Consider the following 17,210-nt stretch of genomic DNA (forward strand, 5'->3'; position numbering starts at 1 on the left):
TGAGTAGATTATGCGAGACGGGGGGGGAAGTGCATTTTTTTAATCATAATATTTAAGAGCTTCTTTGTGACCGAAATTATTCTCAGAACCCTTTCTTTATCAATCAGGGATAAAAAAGTAACAATGTCTGATATCTGAATCACAAAGCTGAAATATGAAAAGGGGAAAAACCCCACTATTCCTGAGGCCTTGTCTACAGGGTAGGGTGATGTGCTCTACAGGGGTGTGAGTTCTACGATACACTAACATGCTGCATGTTAATTGGTCCTGGTAGACCTTGCTGGCGTGCACTAAAGGTTCCCTCATGTGCTTTAACATTGTACTGAGGCCAGATCTACAGCATTACTTTGCTATAACTATGTCGCTTAGGAGCGTGAAAAATCCATCCCCCTGAACAACATAGTTACATTGACCTAACCTCCATCACCCACCCCCGCCCCCATGTAGACAGCTCTATATCAGCGGGAGAACTTCTCAGGGAGGTGGATTAACTACACCAATGGGAGAGCTCTCGCCCATTAGCATAGTTTAGGTCCTGCTTTGAGCAGGGGGTTGGACTAGGTGACCTCCTGAGGTCCCTTCCAACCCTGAGATTCTATGATAGAGCATCCTCACTTAAGCACTCAGCTGCGCCGATGCAGTGTTTTAAGTATAGATGAGCCCTGAGTCTTATCCTAGCTGGGCCTCTCTGCCCTGCACAGCCTCATTCCGGATACTTTGCATAGACTGTACAAACTTTTCCAAAACACTTACTGCTTTTTTCCTATTTTTTCGAGGGTGTAAAATGCTTCGACTACTGCAAATCCCTGCATCTGCTGGTTACCGGAGGGGTGGATCATGCTGTGCAACTCTGGAACCAATATGTCACAAGCTGGCCAATTGCTACCTTTCAGGGACATTATACTACAATTCTGGCAGTTGCCATCCATGAGCCCCGAGGACACGTATTCAGCTATTCCAAGGACTCGGTTTGTCATATTTGTGCTAGGTTTTAGCCAGCGCTCCTCCTTTAATGGCAATGTTCACCTCTCCTTCTCTTGTTCAATATGCACCATGCCAGATGGACGTTTGATACGTCACTGGATCAGTGTTTGGGTAGAAGACCTCCAAGGAGCATTGAGGTGCTGCAGCAGGTGGTGTGGGGGTTCAGTAGGGGGCACTCTTCCATCTGAGTCATGACAAACAAAACGCCTGACTCAGCACAAAGTTAATGGGTACCACGCTGCCCAAGGGGCCAGCTTTTGACCGGGTTGTAAAACGAAGGCACTCCCATCCATTTTGTGGTCCTGAAAGATTCTAAGACACTTTTCATGAGAACAGGCATTTTGACACCAGTGCTCTTGTTGCATATCAGCTCATTCTGCCTCCCAAAATTCCTCCAGCGGTTTCAATTGGATTCAGAAGTGTATTGCGTCATTCTTTACTTCCTTTGCTACAAAGCTGCCAGGTTTCACTCCATAGGTGAATGAAGCAATTTCCATGAATTCCTCACCTACCTTATCAGGGCATTGTGAGGCTTCATTAACTAATGATTCTTTGTAAAGTGATTTGAGATCCTGGGCTGAAAGACATCATGGGCATTCCCAGTATTCTGATGCCAGTGTCAAAGCATATGGAAAGTCAACGTGTAACTGTGGCCAAGGAACGAGTGTGCAGCTGTTTTTGAGGCAACAGGAGTTTCTTTTATCTCCTCTTGCCTTTTGAAGAGGTTGTTATTACAGTATTTTGAATTTTTTTCATTTTGCAGGCAATTAAAAGAGGGGGCAAAATTTCTCAGCAATTTTAGCAATTAATAATTTTAAGCCAAATAAGTGCTTAAAAAGAATGCACGCACCTTCACTGCAGGTTGGTAGTTGGACTACATAAAAGCAAATATGATTACATTCTGCCATTTCCCTAAGAATCAGGGCTAGCAAGGAAGTCCTTTTTTAGTGGTAAATGTATGGGACTGTGAAACAGAGAATATCATACTTGGCTCCCCTTCCAGAGGCATCATGTGCATAAAAGCATTAATCCAGAATTAGAGCTGTGTGACATTTTTTGGCCTATATTTTTATTAAAATGCAAATTCAGCGACTCAAACGTTTTGCGACTTAGTGTTGGTTTCCTGGAATTGCTTGTTTTGAAAAAAAAAAATCAGAAAAAAATTAAGATGCTTCACTTTGACATTTTCAGAATGAAATGTTTGAATGTTTGGGGTTTGAAATACCTTTGTCTTTCAAAATGCTCTTTAATTTTGTTTTTAAAAAATCCACAAACATTTAAAAATGGTCATAATACAAACAAAAGTTTTGTTTGACCCAAAATCTTTTCTTTTCTTTTTTTTTTTTTACTTTTTGGTTTGTTGAAAATTGCAAAATTTTTAGTTTTCAGTTCGACCTGGAATCATTTTTTTTTTTTTACTTTTGAAATTGCCAACAAACCAAAAACCATTATTCGCCCTGCTCTACTAGGGATTATGAAGCCCTTTGAAAAGCTCAGATGAAAGTCTCAGTGTTTGTGCAATATATTGTAACTGGCCTTGCTTCAGCAACGCCCTTAACTCTGCCAGAAGATGGGGTGTGAAAGGAAGTACATAAGGTGATGAGCTAAAACATCACAAAGCATGAGCACGTCGCTCCATGGTAAATAGAAAAAATCTTCCTGAGCCACAAAATTTGGGAGTATGCAGAGCCACTAGTAGCTGCCTCTAGCAAACACGTAAATAAATCCCGGCTTCTCTCTCTCCTTTCTCAGGTCCTGAAAGTCTGGGATATTTTCTCACAGGCTTGTCTGTACACACTGGCACTCAAGTTCCCATGTGTCCAGCCAGAACAAACACAAGAACAGGGGGATTTCCCCTTCTTGCTCATCCAGCAGTCTCCCCACCTCCTCTTAGTTTCCTGTGCTGATTATATTGGATTGTTGAAGCTAGCTCATGACAGTCCTGAGGAAGAAATGCTGGCTACCCATGATGCACCATTATGCGGTGCTCTGTATAACACCTTCTTCCACCAGGTCAGCACTTCTGATAACTTTATTGATCAGCGCTTTCCGGTAGGGTTGGGCTTAAACCAAGAAATTTGGATACGAATGCAGAATTTAAACCCCTTTATGTGTTTGCATGTGAGATACTCGTTTTGCCCACTGTAGATATTGGGCAACTGAGAAAATCAGATATGGATTTTGAACACTCTAAAGGTTTGGGGGTGTTTGGATCTGGGAGTTTGGTTCAGACCCATCTCTAGTTTCTATGCTAGGTTTGCAAGAGAAACCAGTTTCAGGAAAGTGATTGTAAAAACCATCATTCTGGATCTCTGTATTTCTTCTCTAGGTGTGACTTTCCCAGTCCAGGTTTTGAAATTCCAAGTAAAAAACTGGCTTTTCCAGTTACCAGAGGCACATGCTCTGCTGGCAATTTGAAAATCCAGTTGGGAGAGATTTTTAGATGTGCTCATGCACTTTTTCACGCTTTCGACTGGTGCTGCACAAATCCTAATGCAGGCACACAAACTCGGATTTGCACATCCATAGAAGTGTGTGTGTGTGTTGCACGTGCATATACGTCTCTGGGTGTCAGTTAAGAGGCTGCAGGTGCAAAAAGGATGCAGGAAAAAGCACACAAACGCTTCTGCAAATTTGATCCATTGCCTCAAGCACCATCCCCAGTGACTACAGATCTGCAATTACAGTGTGCAAGCCAGAAAAAGAGCCCAGCTTCCTCTCTTTCGAATGCACTGGCCAGAGCAGTGCGGGCAGCCCTGTTGCTACAACGGTGGCTGAGGAGCAAGCAGCTCTGGCCACTCCACAGCCTAATGGAAGTATTCCTTTCCATTAATCCCCACACAGATCTCCAACCGACAGTCCACCCTCTCAAGCTGCATGCTGATCCCAGGATTTTAAAGTGCTCACTGTGGACTGAATGCTGAAATCCTTATATGGTTTGGACTCAGGCAAAGCTCCCGTTGCAGTGAACGTGTCTCAGCCTCCATTGGCTCCTAGAGACCTTAGGCATAGATTAAATGCCTAAGAAATTCTAATGGACTTTTACCTAAGGGCTTAGTGGTGAGCTGGGTCTGCTCCCGCTAGCCACAGGCATTTTCCCAAAGTGGGAATTGCTGGGGACCAGGCACCAGAGCAGATCTAGTGCACAGATGGGACTAGGCTGCTCCTGCTAGAATGGTGCAGCTCTGAAACGCCCCTAGGGCGGGGCTGTGCTTTTCAGACACAACTGAGCCCATAGCAATTAGGTGTGGAAGGCACTTTAATATAGGTCAACACATCCAATCCCTGCACCAGGCAGGGATTCCTCCTCCACTCCATTACCCTCTGGAGAGGTATATTTATGATGACCAGACTCTTCAGAGCTTGACTGAGAGGTGCTCTCTGGTCTCGAATTAAAATGTAAGCACATTGAGGCAGTCACAGTCTTCTCCTCTGGGACAAGAAGAAGAGCAATACGAAGCTCCCCGAGCGCTAGCGATTTCTCTAGTGAGTTGCTATGGAGGGAAAAAGCAAGAACTTGGGTTTGCTCTTGTTCTATACTAAAATCTCCCTGTTTTATTGCTGGAGAAGCAAACAGTGGGATGAAGCAGCTGTGCACCGTTTGCTGGTTTCTTTGTCTGTTTCCTTGACCCAGAGCAGGCAGATGGTGGGCTTATGTACTTGTCTCCCATCCGTCCAACCCTCGGTATTAGTCACTAAGTGCAAATAAGGCAAAGCAGAGCTCTTCACCCGGGGCAGCTCGCAGACTTTAGTCACTTGCTTGTTTTGACTGCATCCCAAACCAACTGGAAAAGTACAGTCAAGGGTTGTGTGCCCTGGAACACGTGCAGCTGAATCGCTGTCAGAAGCCACAAGAAAAGAGTTACTTTGTTTCGGGGATGCATTCCTTCTGCCATAAACAGGGCGGACAAGGTTAGAACAACAAACTCCAGCCATTAACCCACCCAGAAAACAAGTCCAGGAGCCCTCTAAATCTCCTCCACCGTCACAGAACCCTGAGTTCATGTGGTTTGGCTTGGGTTGTGTCCTGTCTGGCTCCAGAATGTGTTTCTGTGTCATATTTTGGGAGCTCGGAGGGGAGGGGAGCAGCTGCCAGGAAATGCAAGAAAGGACTGAGAAACCAGGTACGTTCAACTCTTTTTAGCCAGGATCTTTGAATGTTAAACCGATCCTGAATAAGTAATAATTAAAGTATAGTGTAGTACGATAACCATTTGTTGTAGCTTTGCCTTAATCAAAAGTTTCAAAAAGAAATCCCATTGGCTCCGGAAAGCATGACTTCGGCGACATCTCCAGCACCTCCCAAGCTGAGCTCAGCAGTACTTGGGGTTTGCAGCTAAGCAGCTTTGACATCTTTACTCTCATGCATGAGGCTAGGAACAAATTGCCATCACTGTACGTGTTCAACTGTCAGCCATTAAACCATCCAGCAAGTTGTGTGGTGCCCAGCTGCCTTGTTGTATAAATTCCCCTCCGTACCCATCCTCTGCCACAATCCCTTGCATCTTCTTCCTCTTGTTTTGCTGGTCAGCCTGACTTCTTTCAATTTGTCAAGATTCGCTTCTTAATATTCCCCAGCCCCAAATATACCCACCTCTTCAGCTCTGTCCTCTGCTCCCTTTGGTCTCCAAATTTCACACCCATTCCAAGCAGCGCTAGTACCAAATGAGAGCTCATTAGCAGCCTGACACATGGCTGCCTTTAGAAACCTTTCTAAATCACAACTTTCATTGAACTGGCCATCACCAATCTTTTCCGAGTGTTTTTGGAATGCTCACCTCTTTCACACTCGGCATTGTCCTATGTTTCACTTCCTCATTACTGATTTTTGTTCTTCAGTAATAGCTCTTGTATGTCCTAGGGAATGCCTAGGCCCAAGACATAAATACCAAACAAGGAGACTTGTTTCGGATGCTTCACGGCAGTATAACAAGACAAAATCGAATGGAAATGAGCAAAGGAAAACTGATGTTTGAGCTCTATAAGACTGTGGAGTAGTCTTCCAAGAGATGTGATGGAAGTGCCTCCATTTTTTTTCATAGATTTTAAGGCCAAAAGGGACCATTGTGATCATCTAGTCAACACAGGCCCTAGGACTTCACTGTATTAATTCCTGCTTCAAGTTCAATAGTTGTAGTTGAACTGCAGCAGATCATTAAGAAAAATATCCAATCTTCATTTAAAAATTTCCAGTGCTGGAGAATGCACCACACCCCTTGGGAAGTTGTTTCAATGATTAATTATCCTCACTGTTTAAAAATTTGCACCATATTTCTACTCTGAATTTGCCTAGCTTCAACTTCCAGACATTGGTTCTTGTTACACCTTTGTCAGCTAAACTAAAAAACCCTCTGGCGTCAAATTTCTTTCATGCCGTTTGCAGTGTTGTAGCCACGTCCGTCCAAAGATATTAGAGAGACAAGGTGGGTGAGGTAATATTTTTATTGGCCCAGCTTCTATTGGTGCAAGAGACATGCTTTCGAGCTACCCAGAGCTCTGACCTGAAGAAGAGCTCTGTCTAGCTCCAAAGCGGGTCTCTTTCACCAACAGAAGTTGGTCTAATAAAAGACATCACCTCACCCACCTTGTCTCTCCGCTCCCCGTGTGTGTATTTATAGACTGTGAACAAATCACCCTTTAACTTTTTCTTTGATAAGCTAAACAGACTAAGCCCCTTAAGTTTTTCACTAAGGCATGTTTTCCAATCCTTCAATCATTCTCATGGCTCTTCTCTGATCCCTCTTCAAATTTCTCAACATCCTTCAGCATGAAGTAATTTCAAACTAGACTGAACATAGCACTGGAGAGGATAAATTGCAGAGAACAATTCTACATTGGCCCCTGTTGACCTCACAAGTGTTTCTCCACGGTGATTTCAGTGATTCAGTTCAATGGATATACATGGATCAGTCTATAGCTGCCTTGAACCAGCCACTGCCTATATTATAGATGGATTGAAGTGGGGAAATTGGCTTTTCTGCATAAACTGGTGGACTGATGCACCATCCAGGGAAGGTGAAGTCCTGCTCCAAACGGAGATGCTGCTCCATACTGCTCCTCAGGGCTTTCCTTAGCAAAACGTAAAGCAACTCAAAACCAGAACATTTCAAACTTTGCTCTCTCTGCTGACAGGTGGTGACAGGAGGTGACGATGCCACTGTTGCTGTGTGGGATGTGGAGACGGGGGCCAAACGCCTCCTCATAAACAATGCCCATGGGAAGGAAGAGATTACATGCATGGCCCTTGACAACTCCCAGCAGAGGCTCATTACGGCAGCAAGGAATGGGACCATAAAGGTTTGTTTACTGAAACAGAATAGAGCTGCTCTTGTGACAAAGTTCCTTTGACCTTTCCTTCATTTCCAGAATACAGAGCTGGGAGCAGGTGATTCCCCCACCCTGCTTGAAGCACAGCCTACACAAGCTGTAGCAGGTCAAAATGTAGCCCCTTTTCTGCTGTCTGGCTGCATTCACAAAAACAACTCAGCACAAAATCTCTGAGGTTTGGCTGTTCGCAGGGTTCCTCCCCAAGGTTGGCTCAGCTCACAGCTGAGGTCCTCTCTCTAGAGTGACATTCCCATCTGCCCCAGTGAGTCAGCAGAACACACTTAACGTGCTCACCATTTGCTAGCAGAGTTGGATTTTCAGTCAGACACTGTCAGTTCACTACAATGGCCTTAAATATGGATAGACAGGAAGTACCATGTTGCTCATACTGCGTATATTAAGAGCCTTTATAATAATCATTGCAAAGCTCTGATGACTCTACATGGGTATGACAATTAGCATATAGCCCAAGCTGAAATATTCTGCTCTGGAATCAAATAGGAACTTCTCTGAAGTTTTCAGATGTGATCAGAACCTAGTTTTGGTTCAGCACATCTTTAGACTGTCTGCTCTTTGAGACAGAGACTTCATTTATCATCTTTCGTGCCTTTTCTTCCCCTTCTGACACCAGGCACCATAGCTGAGGGGCCGGATAAGATACGGCTAACATTGTGGATGGATAAAACTAAATATATTTTCTTTTGAACAGGTCTGGCATTTTCAGACTGGCCAAAACTTGCACCAACTGGAGGTAGTGGAAGAAGCTGAAGTCATGGGACTTGTAGCTTTGCGGGATCAAACATTGCTCGCAGTGGGATGGAATCAGAAAATCGTCCTTTATGATTTCTGTGAACCTGGGGTGCGTAAAGGAAGAGGAGTGGAATGGGAATAGCCACCTGTTAAAAAACAGGGTACTAGTTGTTGATTGTGTTTAAATGAACAAGATGGTTCCTTCTGTTACACCCATGGAAGTGACATTAGAGTAAGCGGTAAAAATCTCATTGAAGTCAGAGGAACCCACATCTGCTCACATCAACACTGAATTTGCCCCAGTATGTCTTATTAATCAAGTTAGTAAAACCTGAGCTTTATTCTGTTCTCTGCCTGTTTGTAGGCCCTATATGTTACTGCGCATCCTTCTTGGAAGGGTCGGCAGCTGCACAAAGAGGACATCCTGACTGTAGACTATTGTCCTTCTCTTGGGCTCCTTGCTTCAGCCAGCTTCGATGGCGAAATTATCGTGTGGGATGTGGAATCCCAGAGCGTGTATCTCTACCTCAGACAGACTCAGCCCGAAAGGTATTATTTTCTTTTAATGACTTATGGTGAGTTATTCATTAAACTGTGGGCTGGGGGAAGTAATGGGCTTTGCTCGGGTGTTAGAGCTGCTTCATTTCCAAGTTGTTGTTTTTTTCTTCTAACAAACAGCATGAAAAAGAGAGGGCATTTTTATGAGAGCCTTGCTGCTTAAAATGTTGGTGTCTTATTTCCCTGTAACATCCTCCTTGATGATTTACCTGCTGGGTGTGAGTGGGTGGTGGTGTTGTTATTTATTAAAAACACACTTGAAAACCGGGTGCTTGACACTAAAGAATCTGCATTGCTCTCTCTACCTGAGATCATGTCAGCATGCTGGGCAAACAGTGACGGTTTCTCGCAAAAGGTAAGCACCAGCCTAAGCACTATTAATGTTTGCAAGGTGCTTTGAAGACGACAAGCAGCTATAGTTGTGATGAGCATTATCCTGACTGCATGGGCCTGCATGTTTGAATGGTGAAATCTGGGAACGCACCTGGGCAGCGGGCGTGTTTCAATCCCTTGGTGCAGCTGCTCAGCAGGTATAGAGTGTCTTAGCACCACTGACTTCAATGGAACTATGACCGTTCACGCCACCAGAGGATCTGCCCCACTGAGGGGAAATTGGGCCCAATCCTGCGTGACATGGATGTTGACAAGAACTTTGAGAGTAGATGGTTTCTAGGATTGGGTCCATTAAATTTAAGCCAGCTTTTATGGGTTTGGTCTATGCTATACAGGGTTAAAAAGCACCATGCATCCATGGGAGTAAGAACCTCCCTTACACCCCTCCACTGGCTAAACCCAGAACTTGTGCACCCACTTCCTGCCACCTGAGCGGCCCCTGACTGGGAAGGGGTGGGGAATGGCTGAAGCCATCCTCAGTGTAGCAGCTGAGCCAGAGGCGGGAGGATGTTGCAATTTGCTGCAGATATAGACTGGCGCTGTGCTGAGGTCAGCTGGACCCAGCCTCAACAGGGATGGCAGAATCTGACCCTTAATAAACACCCAGGGCCTGCCTCTCCACACAGTTTCAGCAGTGTGACTTCATTTTCCATACCTGCCCTGGCTCAGTGTGAAAATCTACCGACGGGCCAGGTCCAAGGCTCCCTGACGTCAATGGGAAGACGTGTGTCTGCTTCAATGGGCTTTGGATCAGGCCCGGTGTTTCCTGTGGTGTGGGTTAATGAAATATTACTGGGCTGATAGGGACACTGAGGAGAACTACACCCTTTGCAAAGGTTTTGAACAGGAGCCAAATGCAATTCTTCCCCCAGGTTTATGAATATCAGCCACATGATATGAAACACCCCACCACGAGCCACCAGCTGTGGAGACATTCCCCATCCCTTTGCCACTGAACAAAAAATTGCCAACTTCTTTTAAATATATACCCACTAGACCTCAATCCTGCCATGAGCTCCACATGGGCAGGCCCCTGAGTTGGTACAGAGTCTCGCTGACTTCAATCAGGCTCTTCATGGGCACAGCAGTTCACCCACATGCCACCCGTTGCAGGTTCAGGACCATCGTTCAGATCTACTTTTGACTTCTTGCTCCCAGCACTCTGATGCCTGTAGCTCAAGTTTTGAAGACAATGCAGAGTTTTGTTGGATGTCTAACAGCCAATACATACAGACATTTATTTGGGGGTTCTCCTGTAGAAATTGGCATTAATAGTTAAATAAAAACAATTAAATGTGTGTGGGGGGGCTTAATTTATGTCTGTGTGAAGAAAGCAATCAAAGGAAAATGTGATTAGTATTCCCAAATGCAACCGCATTTATAGTTCCGGGCTTTTCCCCTCCTTTCCAATGGGAATAACCAGCCCTTTTTTAAAAAGTTGGGTGTTTTGACCTGCCAGGTGGACTTCAAAGAAAACAAAGGGTTGGGGAAATAGGTCTGAACATCTTCTTCACTGAATTTTAGGTCACATCCTCCAGTGGATAAGCTACTCTTTCTCCAGCATCGATCCCTGGGTGGTGTTTCAAAAGACAGTGCAATCCTTGTGAGCTCTGATGCCGGGAGCCTTCGCTGGTGGAGCGTCTTTGCAGAACAACGGCAATTTGGTAAGACTTACCTGTGAAAGTCATCATAGCTTCAGCTAGATGTTTGGATCCTGGCGGCCTGTGGAGAAATTTTGGCTCACTGAAGTCAGTGGGAGTTTTGCTATTAACTTCAATGGGGAGCAGGTGTTAAGAGCTCGTTGCTGCCTATCTAGAGACCCGAAGGTGTGTGTGTCTCCTCCGGGCCTCTTGGTCCGTGGGCCAACAAGCCATGAGGATGTGGCAGAAACGGCTTGGTTTGGTGCTAGAGAAACAAGGGAGACGCCTCCATCTAACCTGAAGTAATTAATCCTGGATTGTACACTATTACTTTTCCTTCCCATCCTCTCCATGTCTCATGCCCAACCCATGTTAGAGAAGGGAACGTGTCCTCTGGCTAGCTGTTCTTCTCCTGCAACCCACAGTCAGAAGTACGGAGTCTTCTAGCTAGCTGGCTTCTTCTGCAGCATGTACTCTGTAAATGGGCTTCTGGAGCGCAGGGGTCTCTTCCTGCAGGTGAATTCATCCCCAAGTGTTCGGAGCTCTGATGTTCCCTCTGAAATGTTTTGGTTGATCACATATCCCACCTATTTCTAAAGCTGATGCTAATTGTAACTGAGGGCTTATCTACACTCCCAGCACTGCCTCAGCACAGCTCCGCTGCTGTAGCGCTTAGTGAAGACGCTACCTACGCTGACGGGAAGAGCTTCTCCCATTGGCGTAGGTACTCCACCTCCCCGAGAGGCAGTCAACGAGCCTTCCTGTCAACAGAGCACTGTCTACACCGGGAGTTCAGTCGGTATAACTGCGTTGCTCAGAGGTGTCGTTTTTCCACAACCTGGAGCAACGTAGTTGTCCCGACATAAGTTTGTCGTGTACACCAGGGCTAAGGCCATGTCTACACTAGAGACCTTACAGCGGCACAGCTGTCCCAATGGAAGATCTCCCATGTAGCTGCTCTGTGCCAAGGGGAGAGCTCTCTCCCACCAACGTAGCGCTGTCCACACCAGCGCTTCTGTCGGTGTCATTTGTGTCACTCAGGGGTGTGTTTTTTCACACCCCTGAGTGACATAAGTTATACCGACAAAAGTGCTAGTGTAGACACAGCTTAATGTTAAAGGCCTTGCAGCCGGCATCTGACTGAAATCTGGATTGTAATTAAACTGATCCATGTTCATTGGTGTGTTCGGATCTTTAACTGATCTGTTGTTCCAGAAATTCTCTCTCAGAAGGATTCTGGCAACATATGCTATAACCATAGTCCTACTGAGAGACATAAGACATTATTGGACCAAATCACGATCCCTTTGGAATTAAAAGCACAATATCCATCGACTACATTGGAATGAGGATTTGGCCCAAAGAGCCAAATTCTTCCCTGGTCTAATGGCAGGGATGTATCTGATGCTTATTTATTCTCTCTCCTTCCTATAGTGCCAATATTCCAGTTATTGGAACTTCAGATTCTGGCACTAAGAACAATTGGAAAATGTATGTTATTTACAAAACCAAAATGCTAGCTAACAAGAAAAGCTTCCAAACAGGACATGAGAAAAGCTTTAAAAACAGGATATTCAAACCCTTTCTCTTGGGAAATGTATTTTCCCAGTGATTGGGGTTGGGCTGGGTTTTGTTTTGTTTTTTTCAGTGACCCACTTCAGTATCCCTGGGGGGGAGAAAAAAAACTACAAAAATGAAAACCAAAGAGCAAGCCTTAAACTAACTCCAGGAAACGTACAACAAATTACCATGCAAAAAGACAAAGCAGTGCTATTCAATGCACAGCCACGCTCATTGGAACAGATCATTTTAGCAAAGTATAAAAGGGAGCACAGAGTTCATGGGTGGGAAATGGCAATCCAGGCAGCTGCAATTGTACATGGTGAGCGGTTACCGAAAATGAAACCCACTGCAGCTGAGGAATTTCCATCTGTGATGACTACCAGTAACTGTGAGTCAAACAGACACGCAGAGGGCAAAATCCTGGCCTCATTGAAGTCAATGGCTAAACTCCCATTAATTTCAGTAGGATCAGGTTTTGCGCAGAGACACTAAGGATACGTCTACATAGCTTCGGGGAGGTGTGATTCCTAGGGCAGGTAGACATACACATGCTAGCTTTGCTCAATCTAGCACCTAACAATAGCACGGTTGCAGAGTCACATGCAGCCACTCGGGCTAGTTGCCCAAGTACAGTCCTGCCCAACCTCATGGGTACATCCTCAGGCCCGTCCCTGCAGTGCGATCTTGAGGCACTATCTCAAGTAGAGCTGGTGCGTGTTATGTCCACCTGCGGTGGGAATCGCACCTCCCAGCTGCTGAGTGGACACACCCTCGGGCCAATATTTTCTAAAGTAGCCCTTGATTTTGGGGTACATCCATGAGACGCCTGACAAGATGCTGAGCTTCCATTCCATGAAAAATGGTGAGGTTTCAGAATTTGTTTTTGTTCCACATCAGAACAAAACTGAGAGCTTTCAAAATTTCCCACACAAAAACAAGACAGAGAGAGAGAATCCCCAGAATAGCCAACAGCCCAGTGGTTTGGACGCACACCTGGATCTCCTACACCCCAGGCACATGTCCCAACCATGCTAGAGAGTCCATCTGTCTATAGATAACTCCTGCTAGAGCTGTTACATAAGAACGGCCATACTGGGTCAGACCAAAGGTCCATCCAGCCCAGTATCCTGTCTGCCGACAGTGGCCAGAGCCAGGTGCCCCAGATGGAGCGAACCTAACAGGTAATGATCAAGTGATCTCTCTCCTGCCATCCATCTCCAACCTCTGACAAACAGAGGCTAGGGACACCATTCCTTACCCATCCTGGCTAATAGCCATTAATGGACTTAACCTCCATGAATTTATCTAGTTCTCTTTTGTTCCACTTTGTATAAATAACTAAATATTCATTCGGACAAAGAGAGAGAGAATCTATAGCCCAGTGGTTTGGATGCTCACCTGACATGTTGGAGACCCCGATTCAAGTCCCTGCTCCAAAGCCAGGTGTCTCACATCCCAGGTGAGTCTCCTACCACTGGGTCTATTGGCCATTCTGGAGTGGGTCCCATGCTCTCTGCCAAAGTCCAACATGAATAACTGTCCAAAAAAACTCCAGCATTTCAACTGAAGGCAATATTCCTCTCTCTAAGGAGAAACAACAACAAGAACTGTTACCCAGTGTTGTTAGAGTGGCTGCCAGATTCCAACCCAGAGGTGGCTGCATTTCAATAGTGGGTGACTAATTTTATATATGCAAGCACATTGGTATTCTTCCAGCGACAGTTGTTATATAGATATAAGGCATTAAATATAGCACCTGTTTATTATAACAGATGTGATACAGTGTGAGGAGGCCTGTGCTGCCAATGCGACTCTAATGGTGCAGAAGAGAGGCCTTTTCCTGTGTTAATAATAGGTGCAGTGTGATAGAGTTAGAAGTGGAACAAAGAATTTTCATCCTCTTTTCAGTGAAGTGCTGCTGACGAGCTACCTAATGAAGCCACTTTCCACAGTGTCAGTGTAATAGGCTTTTGAAAGTGTTACCCTTCATCCTCTCTTGTTGTTTCAGGTTTTTATTATGCCCCAGCTACAGAGGATGTGGCTGTGACTGGATTGTCCACCAATCAAATGAACAGTGTTCTTGTATCTGGAGACACAGGTGGATTCATCCAGGTTTGGGACATTTCAGATTATGGGCTGTCCCCTAGAACTCAGGTAAATCTTGACACTTCATTCTCGGTATATGGAAATGGCCTTGGCATGTACGGACAAAGCAGTTCACTGGGTTACCATGTTCATGTGTGTTGTTATTTATTTCCTAATTATCCCTAGGGAGTTCATGTCCACGATGCTTCACTTGTCAAGGGCATTGCTCACTTCTTTGGGCAAGAGCATATCAGGCATCTTTTTAATATCTCCGGCAGGCATTAGGCAAACTTGAATAGGTACTTCCCGAGTCTTTATTATCCATCTTAGGGCTTCCATGCCACCCTTTATTCTTGGAGCTTTCATTCTCTCCTGGTGAGCCAAAGATCCTCCAAACATCTCTTCAAAACTAACAATGGGCCTGAAATCACTGAATCCAAACCCCAGGGCCCTACACTGGGGCAGAATCCGTAGACGCTGGAACGAGGGATGCCGGGGGTGCTACTGCACGCCCCAGCTTGAAGTGGCTTCCATTATATACAGGGTTTACAGTTTGGTTCAATGGCTCTCGGCACCCTCATTATACAAATTGTCCCAGCCCCCCCCTGCAGAATCCAGATCCAAATTTTATGATTTGGTTCAATCTCTGTTTTCACATTTTCTGCCCAGGTCATTCAGTGATAACTCAACAAGCATTGTTTAGGTTTTTATGAACTGGCAAGCACACACACACGTAGGTGTGGGTGTACACACCGTTGGATGGGATCAGAACTTCCCAGATGTTTGTCATAGGAAATGCACTGCTCACAGTTTGCAGAGATTCACCTGTACATCAGCTGGCAAAGACCTGACCTTTTAATTCCAGGAAAACAGGTATTCTGTTGCCACTAGCACAGAAGCCATGAAGTTCTGAGTACCCTTGGTGTGCAGCAGAATGAAAATTGTTTTTGGTGCTCATGGATTGTTACAATATATTTGCTAAAATATCCGCATCCCTAGAAGTTTAGCTGTCTGTCTGACAGGTGGCTGTCGATTTAGGTTGTCAGATCCTTCAGGCAGGGAACACTTTTTCCTCTGGTTTTGCACAGCCTCATCATCCCAACAAGACATTGTCAATTCACAATAAATAGTAATATTTAAGTAAAGAGCCTGCCTACGACTAGATGTGATTCACTGAATTACCAGCGGCTCCCTTTGTGTTTAAGATCCCACAGGTCTAACACATGCACGCTTGCAAGCACATACATGCCCAGTCCATCCGGCTACTACCACCATTTCAGGTGGCTAAGCCCCTCCCACAGGTCAGGACACAGACATTTTTGTGCCATAGTGTCTGAATAAGAGAAGCCTGGCAGCGAGTTGGTGACTTCACAGAGGTCTGGAAGAAAAGTTCCAGAAGTTTCAGTGACAACCAATAGAAGCTACAGTAGCCTGAGAATTATCCATGGGTTTGGAATCACTAGACCAGACTCTGAAGTGAAGTAAGCTGTTGCCAGGAGCTTCATGGGAAGGGTTTAGTTATAGTTACCACCCTGTCATTTATCAGTCCTATTGTTCCTTCTGCACAGCGAGCCTCTGGACCATCTAGCCATCACCCAGAAAACCTGGTAAGAACTATTAATACAGCACTGTTCTCAATCCACAGGACTTTGTTAGTGGTGAGAGTCATTCACAATTTACCAAGGATGGTGGTGAATTCTCCATTACTGGCCTTTTTAAAATCAAGATTAGGTGTTTTTCCTTCAAGATCTGCTCTAGGAATTACTGTGAGGAAGTTCTCTGGCCTGCATTAGACTGGAGATCAGACTAGATGATCACAATGGTTCCTTCTGACCTTGGACTCTGAATCTACTAAAACATTTCACCAGGTGGTTAATGTTCCCAAGCCAGCATGTTCTAACCCTTCATCACCCATGAATAATGTAAGGAACACATTACTATTCTAGCCCTCACATTTCGAGGCCCCAGGGCTTTGTGGTAGCTGTTCTGACCCAATTAGCTTGTCAGTCCTACTGACAATTGATACAGAACTGCAGATTAGAGGCCTCTCTATATGTATGAATGTATATATGTGAGATCAGGACTGCTCCACTGGCCAAAGGGGTTGGTGGGGAAAGCTCAATACATCTATGCCATATGGCTCCCATTACCAGTGAACCATTTTACAGAGGAGGAACTGAGACACAGAGAGACTTGCCCAGGGTCTCACAGGAAGACATTGTTGAAGCAGGGAATTGGTCCTGAGTTTCCCAAGCTAATGCTTTAACCACTGGTCCATTCTTCCTGAACAGGAACTCCTGGGGTTTCCCTGAACTTCTAGTTTGTAAGCATGTAAGCATGGTAGTTTGTAGCATCACCATCTTAAATATGGCCTTCAGGCATCCCCCACAAATATGTCTGCTACATTCATTTACATCTCTGGCAGGAAAGCAAAGACTGTTGATTTCCTTGAATGGACTCCATGATTAAAAAAAATCTTTATGGAGAAAACTGGAGAGACAAAAGGCCATGTTGCCTGCAACAAGATAAGATTAGTTCAGCTCAGCCTCTAATGTGCTCCTTTCTTGCTGACTCAGCTAATAACATGAGCTGAGCACCGGGATTGCTTCCCTTACAAATCTCCAATGCTGGGGCTTATAGACACAGCACATGCAGAAAGCAAGCGATACAATTATTAAGCCTGCTAAGTAAACAAGTTACTTAGAGCGATAAGCATCTTGCTAACACCGCAGCTGGAGTATTCCACGGAGCCAATCACATAGTGTTATTAACAATGATTTATACAGTACGTACAATACATACCGTGTACTAAGTGTTTTACAGAACAAATAAGATTCCATTCCTGATTCCATCCCACCTTTCTGTCAACTAATAGCAGAGAGAAGAAAGGTGGGAAGGGCAGCTGGAGGG

The 17,210-nt window shown here is 45.0% G+C and overlaps 1 protein-coding gene across 1 annotated transcript in view; it reads left to right on the forward strand.

Annotated features, from left to right (window-relative positions):
- Positions 1-17,210, forward strand: part of LOC144275168 (cilia- and flagella-associated protein 337-like) — a 50,339-nt gene that overhangs the window by 12,218 nt on the left and 20,911 nt on the right. Inside the window, exons 9-15 of the mRNA XM_077834317.1 lie at positions 777-968; positions 2,737-2,997; positions 7,117-7,281; positions 8,021-8,170; positions 8,426-8,610; positions 10,537-10,676; positions 14,224-14,369. Coding sequence (XP_077690443.1) covers positions 777-968; positions 2,737-2,997; positions 7,117-7,281; positions 8,021-8,170; positions 8,426-8,610; positions 10,537-10,676; positions 14,224-14,369 — 1,239 coding nt within the window. The remainder of the gene's footprint in view (positions 1-776; positions 969-2,736; positions 2,998-7,116; positions 7,282-8,020; positions 8,171-8,425; positions 8,611-10,536; positions 10,677-14,223; positions 14,370-17,210) is intronic.

This window comes from Eretmochelys imbricata, chromosome 14, assembly GCF_965152235.1.
Source record: "Eretmochelys imbricata isolate rEreImb1 chromosome 14, rEreImb1.hap1, whole genome shotgun sequence".
In the NCBI taxonomy this organism is placed as follows: domain Eukaryota; kingdom Metazoa; phylum Chordata; order Testudines; family Cheloniidae; genus Eretmochelys; species Eretmochelys imbricata.